Raw genomic sequence first — 21,936 nt, 5'->3', positions numbered from 1 at the left:
AAAATCCTAGTCAAACATGCCCAACAAGATGTTTCACGTAGTATAATAAGCAGGGTGGGACTGGTTCAAATTGAGATGCTTTTCTGAATTCTAGCGGTAAAAAGTGGGGTGCCAGTTGTGGAGAAACATGCGTCTCATGTGAAATACAGCACAAAAGGAAGAGATAGACGCAAAATTTGATACCGAATTTGTAGTGATGGCTGCGAGATTTCTACAGCTACCTAGCTATCGTTTGAAAGTGATAACCAGTGCCCCTCAAAGAAATTGAAAAAAAACATGTTACTGTACCTGTTGTCTGTTGGAGCATGAAGTTGCAGCCGGTAGCATAGGTCGGGGGAAAAAGATGATGCCGTAATGCACTAGAACAATGTGCTAGTGCAGAGCGTCGCTACCGGGCCCACTGCACGGCAACACAGTACACGTTCGGCTCCTCTGATTGCAAAACCCGCAGAGACAGCTGTTGGGCTGTTGTTTTTGAAGTGAGCGTCTGTCAAGCACTGAATCGAGAAGCTGCTCGTAACTGACGAAGGGAGTATGATCGTCGCGACCATTTTCGTCTCGATATCTCTATACAGTGTCGTTGCAACGAATCCGTAGAACAAGGATCATTGTCCTCTATTACTGCATCACTGCTGTCCTCGCGAGGAAATCCCTGGATAGCGACGACAGGTAACATTCGCTCGCGTCGGACATGTTGACATCCAAATGCCTTGCAGAGCTTGCAGACGACGGCGGATCAAAAGCGTCCCGGTCCAGATTCTGGAGGCCGCGCCCTGATTGGTTCTTAGATAAATACGTTTCCACATTTTTTGAGAGAGGGATTAGCGGAATATAACAACATCCGTCGTCTGCTCTTGTCGTGTATTCCATCGAATAACAGCCGAACAACGCCACTATTTGGTGTGGGGTTTTCGATGGCGTGTTCAACAGTCCATAAGGAATAAAATGACACGAAAGTTTCGAAATCGCCCGAAACGGATGCGACTGCCACTTTAACGGCGTTTTGCATGTTTAGATAAAAGTCACATGATATTTTTTTGTTTCGTTAAATGCTTCATTACCAAAGTAATCTCACACGGTTAGACTCTTCCTGAGGAACTCCCCCCTCCCCCACCCCCCGAAAAAGGTGTATTATACATAATTTTCGTACAGTCAAGCGCTTTGTAAGCGAAGCCGTCGTGTGGCTGGTAGAATAGCAGCAGACGGTATAAGCAACAACAGTAACTCCCTAATTCTTGTGAGACCCAAGCTTTGGTGCAGTATGCCAACAACAGTCAGTAGGCTGTCCATTTTTCTTGGAGCCGTTGGTCCTTGCGAAAGCATGAGCAAACGTTATGCTATTCGTTTGAACTTCTTCCCACTTGGTAGCTATACCTATTAATGACTCGACTCTAAAAACAGAGCTTCCCCGCATAGCACTCTCCTAGCCAACCATCACCCCGAACGACAACGTTCCCTGCATTGATTTGATGAAAACAGGGGACGTATACGCCATTTGTGTGGCGTTGATAAACTGCATAATGCCACAAAAATGGCGTAGTTTTTCTAGTGTCGTTAGGGAGCGACCTATCCCTTTAAGGGCGACTCACATGGTGCGTATTCCAGCGCGCAACACGTTGCGTGCCATGCCCAGCGTAAAATTTCACGCATATCTTTTTTCTGCACGTAAAACAGCGTGTGAAGAGTGTTCTGAATTTCACGCTACGCATGTGAGTGGCGCATGCGCACTAGCCAGTCGAACCGAAAACAGTCAATCTATTACGCGAATTGAGCAGAGGAAGAAGTATTGCCAGTAGGCTCGCAGTTTCTCGCATTCACGCAATGCCTCATATTTACGCGAGCATGTGGTTCGCTCTGCGTATTCAGGTTCCACGTATCACGCACGCTCTTTCACGAAGTGTTTCGCGGAGCGAAATACGCACCATGTGGGTCGGCATTCAATCCATTATAAAATTCTTGAACACATTATTTTCTCTAACATATCTGCCTGTCTTGATTGTAACAACTTTTTCATTACTTGACAACAAGGATTTCGTAAAAGCTTATCATATCGATCCCAGCTGGCCTCCTTCATTCATGGATCGTAGAATACAAACTGATGTAATATTCAGTGACTTCGCTAAAGCTTTCGATTCCCTCCCACACCGTCGTCTCGTGCTAAAACTCTCAGCTCTTAATCTCCCTCCTGACGTCCTCTTCTGGGATGAACAGTTTCCTTTCTAATTGTTCTCAGTGCTGTTATGCTAACGAACTCCAGTCTGAATTTGTTCCTGTCACCTCTGGTGTCCCTCAAGGATCCGTTCTTGCACCACTACTCTTTCCCATAGTTATTAACGACCTTCCAACTAATATATCTTCCTATGTCCGGTTATTTGCTGGTGACTGTGTCACTTACCGTCCCATTAATTCACAAAACGATAGCGTCCCATTAAAACAAGACCTCGATAAAATTTCTTCTTGGTGTTCAACCTGATTACTCAGCCTAAACATTGACAAATGGCCCGTTTTTGTGATCTGCTAGTGAAAATAGTTATCGGCTGTCCTGTTGTCAAGTGCCGTGTGCTTCATCAAACAATGTCTAGGTCCAAATCTTTCTCCCGATCTGACATGGACCAATTACATTGTGTTTCTTGTTTGAATTCTAACAAAGCATCAGGCTTCATCAAAAGTAACCTTACACTTTTTCCTCCGAAGGTAAAGAACTATTAGCTTCACCTCCCTAACAGGCCCTAAATTTGAATACACCTCTTCCATCTGGGATCCACACCACACGTGCTTACATCGAATCTCTTAAAAGCAGAGCAGTCCATTTCATCCTTTCTGATTATTCTTACTTCTCCAGCATTTCCAGTCTGATGTCTTCTCTTGGTCTTCCCACACTTTCCGCTCGCCGTAAATTTTCTCGCCTTTGTCTGTTCCAGAACTTTTTCCACACCTCTTCCATTAACTCAAGATACATTCTCCCGGCTACTGCTCGTGAATGGAATGAGCTTCGTTCATCACTTGTACTAACCTCATACTTGCAACAGTTCCGAAACAATTTACTTACGTACTATCTTGCTTCTGCTGACTAATATAGGTGGATTATGGATTTTTTCACAATGTACGCTGTTTGCTTGTATGCACATACACAGGGTGTTTGCTCTAATGTGTCCAGAAATTATATTTAAGGCGAGCGATAAAAGAAAAGCAAGTGGTACTTTTCTGCTACTTGAGTAAGAAACAGCTACTGCTTCACTAGTAGCACCTGTTTCTTAGTCAAGTAGCTGAAAAGTAGCGCTCGTTTCTCTTTTATCGCTCGCTTTAAATAAATTTTCTGGACACGTTAGAGCAAACACCCTGTATATGTATTGTATTGTATGTTGCGCTGTATATACAATATGTATAATATATACAATTATTTTATTATTATTATTTTATACATTTATTATTAATTATTATTTTATTCAATTATAATTTATATACAATATATACAATTATTTATGTATTATTGTGTTTGATCGCCGTTGCCATACTTTGTACCCTCATGCAATGCCCTTTGTTATAGTCTTTGAGGTACCTTAATAAATAAATAACTACATAAATGAATTCGTCAGCAGTAAGCAGACAGAAAAGTTTGAGTTTGGGATTCGCGGATATCTGGAACAAAATACTTTTATTGAAAAAAAAAAATCTTGCGTTCGAAATATTCTGACGGGAAAATTATTAAATGCACATATGCGCTATGTGCATTAAACTATGTCTTATACGCAGATAATCTCAAGATCACTGTGAAATGACATCTTGCTGTAACTTGCAGTGTTGTACCCGTTATCGAAATATGGTATCGCGATCCCGATACCCGTTGCCTGAGTAAAAAGTGTCGAAATACCGATATCGATACTTCTTTTTTAAAGTAACGGAGTACCGCTACCCTTACTAAGAAAAAGTAACCCGATACTTTGGGCGATACTTTTGTTTGAAATACGGAGATGACGCAACACAGAAATATAACTTACGTGAACAGCTTTGCAGTGAAAATACAGCATATTTCATATGCAGCTCGGAAACGTTATGCTTGACTTTTGTCAATAGCTGGTTCTTGAAATCGTTTTCTGCCATCCTTGCAAGCCGTGGTCTCTCCGGCAGCTGACAGAGTCCAGTGTGACAATTACGTTAGTGTCAGGCCCACACATAGGAGTCCAATGACCCAGGAATCCTATCCGAAGTTTATAATGCCACAGTGTAGGTGAGCGTGACTCTGCGCGGCACGGCAGTTTAGCAGTGGAGTGCAGAGCGCACTGTCAAAGCCTTGACCTCTGTTCGTTGACCTCAACTCTTTTGTTGAACACAGCGTGGTTATTTCCTTCAGTTTCAAAGTTTAAACGGGGAACACGAGTTTGGTATAATTCCATAATTCCGGTTACGGAGCAAGTAGGCGTGTTCACAAACTTCTTGTCGAGAGCTAGGCGGACCATAGACAATGACTAGGAGTGAAAAATATGGTCGGTGAAGAAAGGGTGGGGCATTGAAAAGTATCGGTATGAGTAACGATACAGAGATCGCGTTACCATAAATTTGTAACGGAAATACTTTTCCGATACCGATTTAAGAAAGTATCGCGATACGCAGTCCGATACCGAAAAAGTATCGATTACTGTAACGGCGATACGTACAACACAGGCTGTAAGTAGTGGTATGCTGCATATTGTCTATGCGAGGGAACATAAACGTTGCACCGTCTTTAGACACATTCCGCAACGAGATGCCCACGGTAAGGTGTTGCCTAGAGGAGCGAACGGTAGCAGAAAAGTAGCGGCATAGTATTTACGTTACTTTCATTTGGTAGCCGTATCGCGTTACTTTTCCAAATTTGTAGCAACGCTATGTAGTATTGCGCCACTTTTTTGTGGAGTAGTTGGTAGCAGTATTCCGTTACTTTGTTTTGGTAGCGGGTACAACACTGTTGTGGGCACACTATACGACGGCATCTGCCCCTCAGCCAGCACCATGACACTTGCAGGAATAGTATTATCAGCGTCATTTCTTCTGGATTGGATTGGATGGATGTGTTTAATGCTGACAAAAAAAAGCAGAGAGAGAAAATAGAAGGGGAAGATTAGCCATGATTGGATCGGGACATTACGCAGTTCTATTTGATATTTCTGGCTATTACTCAGCAGGGAAGGGTAACTGGTGCATTTTCGTTACCGTTTCTTTTTTAGTTACTGCAATATTTTCTGTTTCCGTTATCCGTTATGTGTGGAATCCGTTATGGATGGGGATTGAGTGAAACACTCGTTGAGTGTTGCACTCAATGCACACCGAGTGCAATAGGCTTGTGTGAGACACTCGTTGATTGTTGCACTCAAAGGGTTTCGTGCAAGTGGGCCCAGACCTCCATCTAATGGCGCATTCGCTAGGCGGACGCTCTCAGTTGTAAACGATACTGTCATAGCCTCGGGGAAATGAAAAAAAAAAGTAGGCTACCGTCCTTGTGCTATGTTGTGGAGTAGTGTCGTGGAGTCTGTTGTGTAGGACGTCATGGGCTATGAGGACTGGGACGAAGGGCGACGGATGCACCCCTGAGCTGCAATATTGCTGCAATATTGCGAACCACGCATCTCTCGAAATCGAGAGGTGCGTGGTAGAAATCCCGCCGCTGTCTGGCTTTTTCGATGAGTGTCGTATTTCAACTGTTCATATCCCCAGGCAACTTGAGGCTTGCGTTGTGTTTGTGCCTTTGTAAGTTCCAGCCTCAGAACAATTACGTTCCATCGTGATCATTTTCGTTTCTGGTAATGGTCCAAGCAGCACAACATCCTGGCCCAATATTGGCCCAATATAGGCAATACCGGCCCAATATTGGTCCAATCTTGGACCACTATTGCCAATATTGGGCCAAGATGTGCTGCTTGGGTGAGGAGGGTGGTATGCATTTCCGTTATTGTTAACACCTCCAGTTTCGGTAATATACCGTTTCTGTTTAGGTGACCATTACCGTTCCCTGTTACTTAGCGAAAGAACGAAATAGCTCTAACGAAACTACACTAATGGAACTAACATCCTCATAAGGTGAGGATGTTAGTTCCATTAGTGTAGTTGTGTAGTAGTGCCATTTGGGGAACACAACTACCCTTTCCAGTTCAGCGACGAGCTTCACGCTCTTTTTCAATTGGCCGCCATTAAGCCCACCACACAACTGGTCAGACCATTTTCTCAGACTCCATTTTCTTGGGCTCAAGAACAGCGCCATAAAGAAGACGTAGTTACTGGTTTCTGCCGTTGAACACAAAGTGCTACGTGATGTTCATTACTAACGACGTTTCCTGTTTTCGGAATACTGGCACACGCAGGCTTCTGGTTACTATGATTTATAATGAAACAGAAATATTTGCTCAGACATAATCTACTTATGTCCTTTATTAGGATACACGCGTCTCTGTACAAAATCTCTGCTCCCATTTGTGTCCTAATAAGGAGATATGGCGTTTCCGCAGTGTCGTCCTTGGAGAGGTTTCAGTGTGCTATGCTTTTCCCTTTCACTGTAAGCACAGAATATTTGTCCCCCTAGCACCCAAAGTCGAAGAACCCGTATTAACGAGCACGCATGCATGAGATCACACAGCCACGAGCTAAAAATCACCCCGGCTCTCTGGTTTTCGTTACTTGGCCTACGTCCCAGACGAACAAAAGATTCGCCGCAGCGTCCTCAACGACGAAACGAACCGTTACGTATTTTCGACTTTAATTACAACCTTCTTCGGAGGCAGCTCTTCCGCCGTGCGTCCTTAACTTCAAAACCTACAGCACGTCTCCGTAAAGTGTACCATAAATCTCCTAATTATATTAACGAAGAGAGGCTGCTCGTTATGGCCCTTAAGAGAAGCAGACAAAAGTTGCCCTTCCGTGGCTTGTTAATCAGATTACAAGACGAGCTCTTATGTTTGGGCTTGTTCTGTAACATTCTTCGCGCTTCCCTTTTTGTGAACCTCGGCTTTCGACAATGTTATCGCTTCGCCGTTCGCTGCGTCGTCATTTATGCGTCTTGGAATTATACGCGATATATACGGAGCCCTGAAAAGGGCAAACCTAGCAGCGTAATAAGATGCCCCAGGTATCTCGAGAACAGACGCTTTCCAGTAATCCTGAGAGCATCAGCGAAACGCTGTCTTCTTCGAAGGCATTTCTTTTGGTAACGCGTCGTATATTATTTTGTGCGCGTCATACGCGAAGAAGAAAAAAAAGATTGTTATGCTGAGACTGGCATACGTATGCAGGTCTCAATTTTATGCCGTCGTGTCGCAGGCCTTATTATCACCCAGCGGCTCCAATATGAATGATGAGATGCATGAGAAGATTAGGGGGATCCTTTCCGGAAGGGCACCCCGATTAGAGTGTTCCCATTTCTGGCTTTCTTGTTCCTTTGCTGGGCGTCCCCTGTTAGCCATGCTGTACTGGGTCCTTGCGATATCCACGAGATCGAGTTTACACGAAGGCGGCAAAAGTCGTTGTGAAAGGGAGCTAGAAGTCGATGCGCATGCAAGGCAGCACACGATTGGATTTAATAAGGATGCCGACATAGCGGAATAACATAATCCAAGGCATTGCCAGATGTGGGTTCTTCGCTTCGACTTAAAAAGCGCCTACTGGCAGGTCAGCCTTCGGCCAGAGGACTATGAAAAGACGGCCTTCATTTCCCACCATGGAACCTTTATGTGGACTCTCATGTCATTCGGACTGAAAAATGCCCTCTCGACGTTTCAACGTATCATGCACTTTGCCTTTCAAGACCTCCAGCCTCATACTTGCAAGCATGGCATCCGTGCTTATTTGGACGATCTGATCTATGCTGACTCATTTGGCACCTTCAAGAGGCTTCTCGATAAAGCCCTTCATCTCTTGCAGTTTAATGGCCTGAAAGTTTCGCTAAACAAGTGCTATTTTGGCCTCCCAGCATCAGATTCCTTGCATTTGTTCTATCCAGTGAAAGGAAAAAGCCAGACCCTGACGGAGTGAAAGCGATGCTCTGGGCCCCCGTCCACGTACCCATAAAGAAGTGCTTTCATGGGTCCAGACCGCAAACTTCTACCGCAGGTTGATTCCCAGCTTTTCCAGGGTTGCAACTCCACTCCAAACCTTGATGAAGTCGCCTGACTTCGCCTGGACAGAACAGTGTGATGAAGCCTTCCAGACTCTTCGCCGTGCACTGACCGAAGCCCCACTCTTGGCTCATTTCGAATCCAAAGCCCCAGCAACCGTCACTACAGATGCCTCAAGAGCAGCAATTGGTGCTGTTCCTTCTCAAGCACAAAACGGCCTGGAAGTGGTCATCGAATATGCGAGCAGAAGCCTCACTCCAGATGAACGCAAGTTGCATAGCAACATATGGGAATGCATAGCTGTTCACTGGACCATCACAGTTATCTTCCGCCTGTATGACCAGTGGATCACATGGTCCCCATCCAGCCTGTGGATGGGCAGAGCTCCAGCACTCCTAGCGAACAAACGAGCGACGCACTACCTTTTGCCTCTCCAGGGATACATCTACCCTCTTGGGACCGAACAGTGTGTTAGCGCAGGTTGCCAAGTCAGCTAAACGACTATGAACTCTACTAGACCATCAATTATTATCTTTTTAGCCATTTGGTATATTTGGCACCATTTTTTTCCCAGTTTTCTGGCGTTTCTTGGTATATTCTTTGAACCTTGTATGAACCTTTGAACTGTGCCACCAAGAGGGCTTGGTCTCTTCGGAGAAGGGCGGGATGTGAGCGTAGTACCTTCTCCCCCCGCTTAGCATTGGCGGCGCCCCGGTGCCAAGCCTCGCCCTCGCCCCCGCTTCTGCTGTGGGTTCAGTCGTTTGCACAGAAACCGAAGAAGGCCAAAATTCTCTCCCTTGTTGTACCTTGCTGTGCAACTCCTGAACGAACATGCTACTACCATCTTTATCAAAAAGACTTCCGCTCCACGAAATGGTTCACGAAATGTTGCCTCTTACCGCAAAAATGTGCAACCCGATACCATGTGCGTACGTGATGGCAGACAAACCAGAGTCCCGATAGGATACGCCACCGTCTTGCACACGCTCCGTTAACCGTTTATGAAATGGCGGAAATTACATTTACTCACAGATTTTTCTCGAGCAAACTTCTCTGTCAACCTTGAGCGACCCTTGTATTTTCGTATTCCCGTTCAAAAAAAAAAAAAAACACAATTTTTTTTAAAATCTGATCCGAAGAATAAAGTTGCAAAGTTTGAAAGCACATCTTGAAATGTGCCCTGAACACGCTCACACTATTTTTGCAACTGATTTTATATTGGAAACTAGCTCGTAACCCAATATTATGCAGTTTGTTACACATACCCGTTTGTGTTTTCATAAATGTGACCTAAAAAAGTAAAAAAAATGCACAACAAATAATGAATAACACAAATTATATTCCTAAATTTTCGATTGCGCTCAACTTATGAGAGTTAGTGAAACTCAGGAAGATCGTCACATCCGTCTGCCTCATTAACAAGCAGGAATATAGAACAAAAAATACTATGTTCTGCTTCGCCGGTATCTCCCATTTTTCGCTGCGTTCCACGTCTTCCATTTGGTAGCGGAGAAAAAGTCCGCCGCTACCCATATTTGAAGCAGAAATACTGTTTTTTTAATAATTTAAAATGCAGCAGTATCGCTATTCCGCTACTGACAAAAAGTAGCGAATACAGTAGCGGCGTTACTATAGTAGCGTCGCCATGTACAACTCTGGCCTGCGTTGAGCAGTGGCTGAGGCTTCGCGATGACACGATGTCCTGGATGGCATCACATTGCGTTTTGCAAGCACTGCTCGGAGAAGGATGACAAAACACACAAACAAACGCTGCACAGAGAAATGCTAGACATTCGAGCCTGTTTATTTTTCTATTCTTGCTCAGGCAGCACAATGTACTGGAATCTACTGCGACAAAGTACAATGACTGGCTAACTAGCTAATGCTAGAGTATTCTTTGTAATTCAGGGTCCAAGCGCAAACTATGACGGTGCGGGGCCATTGTCGGTGTTAGCATTTCCACTAAACTGAGGAGCAGCGTCTGGGCGAGTTGCGTACTCAGCTTGGCGTTTGAACCTGAATCCCGTATTACCCCCAAACCTTCTGAGTGGAGAGAATTGTGTGTGACTTGCCACGCCATGGTAAGGGTTTAAATAACCGTGCGCGAAGCCACTGCCATAGCTGTGTCCGAAGCCATGGTGAAAAGGTTGCGATGGGACGCCTGGGAACAACAGAGAAAAGTGCGATATGAGCCACTAGAGAGGAACTAAAGGAAAGAAAGCTACCAAGGGCCATCTTCTTAAACGATCCTCAACTTGTCCCTCCAGTCAGGCGTCTCTACGTGAGCGGTCTTGTGCTTCAAATATCGATCTTGACTCCAAACGCCCTTCGAGCAGAGGAAATCCTTCGCGCTTTCTCTGAGTGCTACACTGTAGAGCCTCCTTGAAGTCCAATGGCTCATCAAGATTAGGAGCGCCTTTCTTCCACCCACTGGAGACGAGGCCTGACGACGAGTCGAGGATCATTCAAGAATACGGCCATACCTATAGACTGCAAGGTGGCAATACATTAAGGTTACTGCCACGTTTTTGCAAGCCACCGGAATTTAATGAGAATGTGTTGGTTTTTACTGCGCACCATACCATGACCATCATCGGCCGCGTTCGAATTTGACAGCCCAGCTCTACAGCTGGTGTGGCTTATCTGGACAAAATATCTTTATAGAATCTGCACGTCGAATTCAAACGCAGCAATATAAGCAACATTTAGCTCAACGCTAGAGTCATACACTTCTGCAAATCCAGCCGCGTAGATATACACTTGTACCCTGGTACTGGGGTCAAGTCTGACAGATAACTGACGAAAAAATTGCTAAACAGATAACCCATAGCCCAAAGAGGTAAAGCTTATGTCATTGTGGAATACGGTTGGGTATTCTTATCTCATTAGTCGTGTAGTAATATCTCTATGTGTGAGTAGTTTTATGTGGAAATACGAGGTCGCTCTATCTTTTTGTCGTTCGTTCGTCCGTTCGTTCGTTCGTTCTTTCGTTCGTTAATCCCTGCTCTATATGTGGAATGTCTGGAAAAGTACCTCGTAGCCGTGGGTGCTATGTATGCAGACCTGTGTTCACGGTGTTATCAAGAGGTTGTGTAACATCACCGTAGTAATCGCTATATGTTTGGTGTACCCCGATCAACATTCAATCGTAGTGGAGAAGAGTTCTCAAAAGGCTTAGAAGAAAGTGCTGGTGCCTACATGAAAGAGCTCATGTAACATCACCGTAGTAATCGCTATATGTTTGGTGTACCCCGATCAACATTCAATCGTAGTGGAGAAGAGTTCTCAAAAGGCTTAGAAGAAAGTGCTGGTGCCTACATGAAAGAGCTCATGTAACATCACCGTAGTAATCGCTATATGTTTGGTGTACCCCGATCAACATTCAATCGTAGTGGAGAAGGGTTCTCAAAAGGCTTAGAAGAAAGTGCTGGTGCCTACATGAAAGAGCTCATGTAACATCACCGTAGTAATCGCTATATGTTTGGTGTAACCCGATCAACATTCCACCGTAGCGGAGAAGAGTTCTCAAAAGGCTTACATGAAAGTGCTGGTTCTATTACGCAGTGATATCCAGGTGGGCAGTTAACCTAGCAGAAACACACGCAATGACTATGGGCACCGTCATCGAAAGTCCTCCATAAGTACGCCATTTTTATTTTCGAATAATGAGTGTCGAACTTACATGACATCCATGTGTCCACGCAAGAGGGTGACCCGCTCTGTCTAGCACATATGCTTTACCTGTGGGGAACATAATCCACCTTTAAGAGTTCATCCTCCTTTACTTGTAGTAACAAGGTTATAAGAGCCGTTACCTTTCCGTTATAGTTACAATAAATGAAAACAGTAATCAACTACTTCGGCGATGAGTAGTTATACGGAGTTTGCGTTACGAGCACTTCAGTTAATATTACCTTGCAATCCCCTGGTAACGCCAACCGACAAATATATCCCGTTGGCGGCCAAAGCATAATTCAGACCGAGTATATTTTATTTCACCAATTGTGATATTTCATGTAAGCAGCAGTTAGTATCCAAATGACAGAAACTTGAGGTGAATACTTAGGCGGACCACAACACGCTAACGTCGCCCTATTTTCGTGATCGTTCCAATGCATAACAACCCAGAAAGCTGGTGAAGCATACAAGTGCTGCTTGCGACACGGTTGTCTGAAATCAGCACCCCGTGGTTTAAACCGTCACAAATCCCCAGATGTTGCAAGATCATTTATTTTGAGCAAGAAACACGTGCAGCATATGGTCCACCCTTAAATAGCAATAATAATAATTCAATACTATTGACACAGTATGTTCAAGGGCAATCAAGGAAATATAGGCTGCAGAACTACTGACATGCGATTTCAGATAACCGTGTCGCGAGCAGTACCTCGGAACTTTGTTACTCATACTATTTTTTTATTTTTTTTTACCCATACACACTCTAAGAAAAAACTGAGAAATTTTACTGCTTTTGGGGACTAAATGCTTTGCCACAAAAAATAGTCCCTTTCGGGAGTAAATGCACGGGAGTAAATGAATGTCACAGAGTGGAGACTGCATTTCACGCTCTGTTTTAAGAGTCCCAGGTACATAATTCGTCTGCATGCATGAAAATACTTCGAATCAAACTGTCAACAGTGATATATCGAGTGATATAAATTTTTGCGCCATACATAGGGCACAATTTGCGAAGAAAGAAGCACTAATTGTTTCTTACTCTGTGTGGGTGGAAAATTGCTAAGTTGGCTGAGTTATACAGCCTTATGACATCAAATTGACCAAGAGCACATATTTACGTGGACTGTTGCGTTCGGAAGACCATTTGCGAAGTTCAATGACAATTTGCAGTCCTAGGGAGTAAATGCCGGGGTTAGGGGACAAAATGGGGAGTAATTGGGGGGGCAGTCTGGGGGACTATAAGCTGCAATTACTCCCCGTTTTACTCCTTTTTTTCTTAGAGTGCATTATGCGCGGATAGTAAGCACGCGGAAGAAACAAACATTACGTGGATGCGATCACCGTGCACTGCTTCTATTCGCACTGCCTCCTCAACCATAATTTCCTTAATCCTTAATCCTTTCCGTAATCGCCAGATTATCTCGAAAAATACATATAAGAAAACTCACCAAAAGACGAGGCAACGATCAGAATCAATGCAGCGCTTAAACCCACCTGCATCGCACCCGAAGTATAAAAGCGGTCTCATTAAACTTTGCAAGTCATGCACATTATATACCTCCGCCTCATCTATTCTACAAACATATTTTTGACTGTCCGCCGCGCCTGACAACCCTTCACCGTTGTTCACATCCCGCACCCTAAAATCGCGCAGTTAACTCACGAGGTAAGCTATTATTCGCTTCCCGTGACAGGGGTTCTCTACTTGTGGGCTGTGAATGATGTGCGATGAGATAATTACACCCTCAGCCCGTGTCACGTTCCTATCATTGCCAGATGCTTTTGGCAAGCCTAACGATGCGCTCGTTCGCGTTACCCTATCGGTGGTTGCCTCGTGGCCTGCATGTCACTTAGCAGCGAATATGTGGGTGACGATGGCACATATTAGCGCTCATTGTATCAGCTGCGTTTTGCTGCTCGCCAATGAACGCAGTGACATAGCGCTTGTGGCATACATACTGTGGCGGTCATTCTCGTGCTTAACGTACTGTCCAGCATCGTTGCGGCCTACCAACAGCGCTGGTCGAATAGCAAATCAATAAAGGCTGCACCTTACGTTGTCTACATCGATGCGTTTGACGTTAAAGGCCCCAAACGTCATCCTAAAATAAAGTCGTTGCTGTTGCTTGATGTTAAATACTGGGGGGGGGGGGGTGTAAGGACCCGCCTACTATGGACTACGAAGTTTATTTTCATCCGTTCAGATGAGGGAGGACACCTAAAAAAAAGCTGCCTTTGACATACTTTACGAGATACCTTTTTTTAGCTAACAAGCACAACAGTACACGTATTAGGTAATTGCGACAGCGAGGTCGTACCAGAAATGCAGTCCCAGTCTTGACGATGAACTTAGGCTGAGTGCTCAAACCTCACACCATGCGAACAGGAAACATTGTCAAGACCTGCACACAAAATTACTTCCAAAGATGTTTCAGTTGCTTATTTGAATGGCGAGTATTATAGTCGATAGCAACGTCAGTTCCAGTATGTGTGTCTTTGGGTCTTGTTATGACTAAAAAAAAAAGAAAAGACACGATGGTTGTGAACGATTTGTTCGCAAGAATAGTTCTCTTGACAGTTACAGTGGCTATCACTAATAGGCGGCCCACAGAGAAGTGGCACAGGCGAGGTGATGGTATACAACAACAACAACAAATAGATCATGACTATGGCCTGGCGTGATTCACCGCTGGGGTGATGGTATATGAAGACACAGAAACCCCATGAATATCATATTGTTTGCTTTACCTCGTGTTTATGCCATTCAGCTTGTCCAAAGTCCTTGGCCCCTGGAGCTCCCCTGCGCATCAGTGCCGGGCTCTTCGCTCCCTTTGTGCTTTCGTGCAAAGTACTGCATGGCCTCCTCGAAGACCTGTAAACAAATCTCATCTCCTACCTATCTTCCCTTCGCGCTCACCATTAATTCATCTTCTCATGTTAACCTCTTTGAAGTGAGGCACGGCCCTGTGGCCGCCACGGGGAAACATCCCATGTCATCATCGTTTTCCCGTCATTTATTGTTGTTGTTGTCGTCGTGTTTATGCCTAGCGTTTTCCCGTTCTCCTGTACTCGAAAAGGATTCTCTGCAAACGTTGCAGGAAGCTGATCCTTCTCTCCACGCAATTTTTATCATGTGTGTTTTAATATACTGGGGAATATTAATTAACTCCAATGAAACTTCGGAGCCTCGAAGAAATTTTGGACGGGGGAAATGTAATGATGAGGAAAAATATGAAAGCATACCCACGATTATTTGTAGCTCTATTGTCACCATGATGTAGCAGCGTATCTCTACTCTCAATTGTCACTATATGTTCACTTCGGAGCCTGGAACCCAGGTCCAAACACTCAACAACAACAACAACAAATACGTGTAGTGACGATGAACGACGAAATTTGTCGATTGCTCGCGGCTCTCTTTTCTGAACAAGCCAAAAAACAAAAGACAAACAAATTTTCGCCGGACGTGCCGGACTTGCCATAGGGAACCTTTCATATCACGTAACGTAGTGGATGAGGCAATTAAGCACAGAGGGAGAAACACGACACAAGCCTCACGACGCCCACTTCCATACTTCAACATGTTATCATCCTTTGATATCACCTTATGTCATCCTCCGTTATTTCTAATACCATATGTCTTCTCGTTCCTAAGAAATGACAAAAGCCACCGAGCTGACATCACTCCCAAAGAAATGATTATTTCGTCACTAAGCAATGACACCCTCGTGAGATTAATCTTTCTGTGCTGTTTCTGAACCGCACAAGGTCACGCCGTGCGGGGGCGGGAGCTGTCATACTTCGGACTCGTTCTCGGTTATCTGCTTGCTTATCGGGCAACACAGCAAAATCAGCAGCCAATCTATCGTGAGGGCTAAACTAACTATCCCGATTAGTCCAGTGTGCTCTCCGACACGTCATACGCACATATTTTCATGCCCTGCACAGCACTGATCTCTGGCGCTCTGTGGTTAGAAGGTTGCTTTCTTCTACTCGACGGTGAACTCGCTACAGGCACCTACTTGCCGGTGAATGCCCTATTACGAAACAATCATGGCAGGTAAGCATATTTCTACTAATAAGTAGCAAACCACTGCGCCACAACGAAACTAACATCCGATATCGGACCACAACGCGCTTAGCGGTTACATGAAGCGACGTTGCAGCTGAGGTGCAAACCTCGTCCTTGGCGATGAAACTCTCAACGCAGTTTCGTCATCAAGTAGGAATTTATCGTTCACGAACACATTTCGTCGCAGTTTATCGTCCACGTCAAGTGCGGTGCTGTAACGATGGCTGAGAAATAGTTTTTGCATGCATGGAATGTTTTGATGTATTTCAGAACTTCCTGAAAAGCGCTCGCATGAGTCGCCGACTATCTCGAAATTCTGCATATTGTGGTGCGTAGCGTGGAACTGAATAGATGAATAATGCGGGTATCTAATGAATATGCTTTGATGCTTTATGCTTTTTACAGCGCAACCACATGTTTAATGATCACGTTAACAGCAACAGCAGTTGTCAATATTGTTGAAGACTGTTTCAACGTTGGCCATGCTTGCTTTCTCGCCGTAACTGTAGCTGAAGGTTTCGTACTTGTTGACGAGCAACCACCGACCTATGTGGATCGGTTTCGCGAGAAACTCTTAAACCCGGCGGTCGAAATTAATCAATTAACCGCTCGCTGTGGCCTCGTTTGGTTGTCTCGTGACGTAACGTTACGAATTATCATAATCAGCTACCGTAATTGATAACGTGCAGTTGCATGTGTATTGATTTATACATGCTTATCCGAAATAAAGTGCTGCACTCCTTCCACTCCGTAAGAAATACTGCATAGGCAGACGCGAAACCTTCAACGATGCATGTAGTGCTTCATAATCATATGAATATTTTTCCTTTTTTCAGCGAACTTACGAACCATGCAAAAATTTCTCAGGTTTCAGATACATCGCAGTAAATTGCGAGAACTTTATCGCAATGGTTTCTCGAACGTTGTCAATACTCTAAAAATAAAATAATTCCGCCATTTACCACCACTTTTCCATCATTTATTGCTGTTGTTGTATTCCGCCATTTTCCGGCGACGCAACGAAATTAGTTTTGGAAGATGTATTCAATAGAAACATAACAGAACTGTGCGTGATGTCTCCAAATTTAAAAACCGCAGCAAAATAGATGTGGAAAACTGCTACGAAACCCCGCAACACAGTATACGCATGAGGATCAGCGTTTTGTATTTTTTGTCTAATTTTTCACGTTTTACTGACAAGGAATCTGACCAAATTACAATTTCTGTATGGTTTTTCAGCGTATATTACGTCCTCCAACGTGCAGTTTAACTCCTACACACTCTCTGATTTTTCACTTCACCTCATTATAAACTCCGTCCGTTACCTCGATTAATTCTGTATCCTTTTCTCGTTTTCTTTTTTTTTTTTTTTTCCTAAAGGAGAAAGTACAGCTTTAATAGCAAATAAATCTGGCGGGATAGTGCGTATGGAGACAGCAATGTGCTTACAGTCATTAACTGTCGCAATCATCAAATGTTCTAGAATATACAACAAGTTTAGTTAAATGATGATGAGTGAGGGGTTTCATCGCCAGGGGAGATACCTTACCCCATTGCTGGCGGTAATGTGATGAAATGGATGTCTCCTCACAGTTAACACCGTGGTCCTACAGTGTCCAAAAACTTTGCAAGAGCTTTAAGCGAGTGTTTTTCAAACCTATTTCGTACGTTACTCCTTCATGACAGGATCTTGGAGATACGGGACGAGTTCGTCATCGAGCTCGTCGTCGGATTCTAGCGACAGCGATTCTGATGAAGAGTCATCCCGTGTGACCAGACGTCGCCTCTCCGAAGCCGTATCGCGTCTGCTTGCATCCCGTAGAGGCCCCGAAGTTTCGCCTCCGTCGGCATTGGAAGCACGATTGCCGGGACACAGGCTCGGCAATACTTGCTGGTGAGAGTTTTGTTGAAAATTTTCGACGTAAAACTAACGCCTTTCTTTGCGCGGCGTATGGGGTGTTTAGATTGCGAAGCCACGCGTCACGACTAAACGACTGAAAGTAATTTAAAACGCTCATCATTTCAAAACTATTCAAGTTATCGCAATCAGTGAGGTGGCGCTGTATGTATAACAGAGAAAACTTTCAGGGGATAACGCACGCGCACCGGCAATGTTGCGAGGAGGGGGAATGTTGCGCAATTGAAGAGCACGAATGTAGTCTCTCGTAAGACGTACAAGAATCACGTCGCGTAGCACACGTACAGGTTGGGACAAAAGTTCACGAAACACGCGAGCGACGTACTTCTTCGCTACGACACCCTAGCGGCTGCCGGAAGCGGGTGAGATCACTGTTTCGAAGGGGTGGAAGGGTGCGCTCTTAGTGACGCAGAGCGGTAGCTTGCACTTCCCAGGCACACCCAAGCGACACCGGAACTACCACTGTGTGTCGCTGGTAGCGCACCCTTCCACCCCTCCGAAACAGTGAACTCACCCGCTTCGGGCAGCCGCTAGGGTGTCGTACCGAAGAAAAAGTACGTCGCTCACGTGTTCCGTACACTTTTGTCCCAACCTGTACGGTGTGTCGCAGGCAAACCAAATGAGCTGTCAGACGATTCGTCTGGACGAGCTCAAACCGTACGTGTGTATAATGTTAAGAAAATGTCACATTTGCAAGTTACACAGGGCATAGTGCGCCAGAGTGTGAATTTTCTGACAATGAGGCCTGTATGAGACAAAAATACATTGAAAATAATAGAAAATGTGTCCTACAGCAAAGAGCTGACTATAGGAGATATAAGAATGTGCCCCTCACTACTGCAGAACGTCCCTGACTTTTTAAACAAAGAAAGAAAAAAAGGCCGCTCGCGCCGGCAGCGACATACATCACCACGGCTATCGACGTCGGGCCAAATGACTTCACCCACAACGGATAACATTTCTGTAGCTCTGTGTGAACCAACAATATGCCGTGCTATGTTAACCCCGAGCATGCACATATAATGTGAATGATCTTATCACAGTAATTTGAAAATGCCATTTGCTCAGCGTTGACATCTTTGTTGGCTTCTTCCAGGTGCACGTGTGGCCACTGCGCTCGCATGTCAGTGATTAGTGAATCTGTATGCTGCAAAGAAGTACGAGACATCGTGCGCAAGAAAACCGACGAATATCCCTGCATTACACTGCATCCCGGGTTTGAACCGGTCTGTCTGAACATTCACAGCATCGAGGTTTCCTATTACTGGTACATGGAAAAGATGCCCGTTTATCTCGATAAACTGGCCATACACGAGTAAGTTTATGCAGCTTCCTGTTTTTGGGCTCAAAGGCGTTGTGATACTTCGCACCAAGTTATGCTGGATATACGGTTGTTGGCACCGGTGTGGGCCTGCATTCTAAGTTTTATTGATTATTATTATGATTTATTAAATTTGTGTAATAGACGCAGAAATCGGCACCCCGAATACTGAAACTAATCCGTCTCTCACATCCCTCACGTCACGGCAGGCAACTTCCCCAATGAGGTGACCGCGGGAGAGGTCACGTGTTTTCGATAACCAATGGGAATTCAGAGGCTCTCTCTCCTCTGACGTCAGTGCTTGACGCGGAAGTTCCTTCAAGGGAATGTATCTGGCAAACCACGGAAGCTAAAAAGAATAATTTCTTCTCAATACTACTCTGACGCGTAGTACAGTGCAACCACATCCGTCAAATTGCCACAACTCATTTAACCGTTAACAACGGCCCCGGTGGATCAGTTTGTAGGGTATCCGCCTGCTGATCCCAAAGTTGCGGGTTCTAACCCTGCCGAGGACGCCGGCCACTTGGTGGCGGGGTACAAGTTGCTCAGACACCGTCTTTCGCAAGTGATGTGGCGTGCCGTCTGACCATATTTCGGTGCACTGTGGGCAAAAGAAAGCAAAAAGTGGGCAAAATCAAGCCCCCAAGACCGACCATTGTGGCGTCGTAAATCCACGAATTATCTCTACTTTCCTTCCTTTCAGAAGGAGATACGCACACAATGGCAAAAATGGCGGTGTGTAACTGAACGTGTATTTCAGAATTCGGATGTGAAAAATCGGTGGTTATTTCGTTCACAACGAATCAGCGGTTTACGGTGGTAATATCTTATACCGTAAGGTCACTAGGTGAAAATCGGCGAGAAACGAAACTGGCATTTCCCGTGCATACATTGAATGCAACGCTTTATTTTTTTCGTTAGAGCAGCATCTGCAAAAACCTCAATATACGATGAAAGGTGGAAGCCACTGAAAAGATTAGCCAGCTGTAGGACTCGAATCCACATCTTCTGGGTTACCGGTCCAGGGCGAAGATGGGGGTTCGAGTCCTACAGCTGGCTAACCTTTTCAGCGGCTTCCATCTTTCATCGTTAATTTCTTAGGCAACTTGAGGCCGTGTATGTGATTGTCCCTTCTATGTTGTTCCGGCCTCAGAACATCAGTTCTCTCATGTTCAACCTCAATATAAATTGCTAGGGACGTATGAAGGGATTCACGCCCATCTCAAACGGCGCTTTTTCTCTTGTTTTTTTTTTCTTTTTTTGCAACACAGTTAAATTTTGTTGCAACAATGGAGTGACCCGATAGCCCTCGTCCGCAGCGGTTCAACCTCAACCGACAGAAAATGAAAGACGAGAAATTTGAAATTCTCATTCAGCTTATTTTTGGCGTATTTTTTTTTTCCTCGACGGCGTTAAAATCTACGTTATCTAAATCTTAATCTTAATCTAAATCTAAACGCGTACCTTTACCGGAGCTTTTCGGTCAACACAAGAAAGCCTAACATCGTGCATCAAGTATACTCGCAGGATGTATGTATCGATGTATGATGAACAGACAGTGACCACTTTTTATGAATTGTGATAACATTACAATTCTTTACTGAACAACTACGATACAACAAATCCTTGATTTCACGGTTTATCCTACACATTGACATGTCGCTCACCTTCTCCGTGGTCTTTCTATACCTCACGTTATGCATGAGTTAAATGCACTTTCTCATTGCAGGCAGTATCGTCGCATCGCCTACGGACGCTTTGCTCGCTGGATTTGGCACAGCATGGGGCAATCAATGCATAAGGTTGTGCCAAGCTGTGTCACCACTCTGATTCGCACGTCCATGCCTAACGAGACAGTAGCTAACTTCACGTACCCCAGATATTGAAACCTAGTACTTCTGAGTTACCAAAGCTGGTGTACTTCTCCATATACCTGCACAGGTGACATTCAATGTTGTGCGCCGACGTACCTCCAGAAGTATGATTCGCAAAACGTTTTCGTTGGATGAATGACGATGTGTAATTAGTAACTGCAATGGCACGTTTTACAGTTTTTATCAGAATTTCACATTTTACTTTTCATATTAGAGGACAAAACTTCTATTTTAACTGACCGCGAAACGTTTGCGTTGAGCGTCGTCCTGCCCTTAAAAACAATGACGTATGAATTCGACGAGTCTTTAAAATGTTGAGTTACTGATGGAGCGCAAATGTTGTTTTAGAATGATCGCTTCAACGACCCGTGTTGATTCCTCATTATTTGCAGGGAGTCTCGCTCTATCGAGTCATAACCTATATCGTGTATTTGTACTTCTGAGAGTGCCATATAATTTGTAGTAATATATGCATTTGCGACGACAACGTTTCACATTTTCGTGTAAGCATATTATTGTTTCGTAGTATAATAGATGTCGTTCTAAGTGGTCCATCGGCTAAGCGGTAGTCGGATATCTATGTTACTCCCTGACTTGTGATAGATCTGAAATAAAGTACATTGATAATTTATACCTCCTATTTGCCTCTCGAATGATATATACACGCGCTGGCTCTGCTTGTAAAAATGAATGGATACGTGACCCGCAACTGGGACTCACCGTTATTGGTACACCCTCCCAGTGGTAAACCCTAATTGGTGTGCGAGAAATGACCCTCTGCAAAGCTATACAGGGAATGGCATGGTTATTTTACAGAGTTTTAGTGTACAAATGGCGGAAGTACATAGCGTCGCTCTTTTGTCTGAAGGCTGTTCGATAAATTCTCAATAATTGGCAATGACGTATTCCATCAAGCAGCGAACTTTCTTTCTTTCGTTATGTGTAATTATAGGAGAGGTCAGCCTAGTCAAGCTGGCTAACCCACGCCG

At 44.5% G+C, this 21,936-nt stretch overlaps 1 protein-coding gene and 1 long non-coding RNA gene across 2 annotated transcripts; one reads left to right on the top strand and one right to left on the bottom strand.

Moving 5' to 3' along the window:
• Nucleotides 1–9,864: 9,864 nt before the first annotated feature.
• On the bottom strand, nucleotides 9,865–13,365 carry LOC135383848 (uncharacterized). The gene is made up of 4 exons (XR_010420104.1): nucleotides 13,208–13,365; nucleotides 11,764–11,822; nucleotides 11,620–11,668; nucleotides 9,865–10,242 (listed from the first exon to the last, which is right to left on the bottom strand). It is a non-coding gene; the product is annotated as an uncharacterized LOC135383848 (long non-coding RNA).
• A 2,240-nt stretch (nucleotides 13,366–15,605) lies between these two features.
• On the top strand, nucleotides 15,606–21,585 carry LOC135383847 (uncharacterized). The gene is made up of 4 exons (XM_064613149.1): nucleotides 15,606–15,819; nucleotides 17,518–17,725; nucleotides 18,846–19,064; nucleotides 20,803–21,585. Exons 1-4 carry the CDS (start codon nucleotides 15,792–15,794, stop codon nucleotides 20,957–20,959), a joined length of 612 nt encoding a protein of 203 aa, XP_064469219.1. The 5' UTR covers nucleotides 15,606–15,791; the 3' UTR covers nucleotides 20,960–21,585.
• Nucleotides 21,586–21,936: the final 351 nt, after the last annotated feature.

This window comes from Ornithodoros turicata, chromosome 2, assembly GCF_037126465.1.
Source record: "Ornithodoros turicata isolate Travis chromosome 2, ASM3712646v1, whole genome shotgun sequence".
NCBI lineage: Eukaryota > Metazoa > Arthropoda > Arachnida > Ixodida > Argasidae > Ornithodoros > Ornithodoros turicata.
Note: the sequence above shows the minus strand (reverse complement) of the source record. Positions and strands in the feature narration are given on the sequence as shown.

Bases quoted from the DNA above. Each gene is read 5' to 3' on its own strand.
- LOC135383847 (XM_064613149.1), top strand. From the start codon at position 15,792: ATGCCCTATTACGAAACAATCATGGCAG. The intron at 15,820-17,517 runs GTAAGCATATTT...CCTTCATGACAG, and splicing joins TTACGAAACAATCATGGCAG to GATCTTGGAGATACGGGACG. The intron at 17,726-18,845 runs GTGAGAGTTTTG...GGCTTCTTCCAG, and splicing joins AGGCTCGGCAATACTTGCTG to GTGCACGTGTGGCCACTGCG.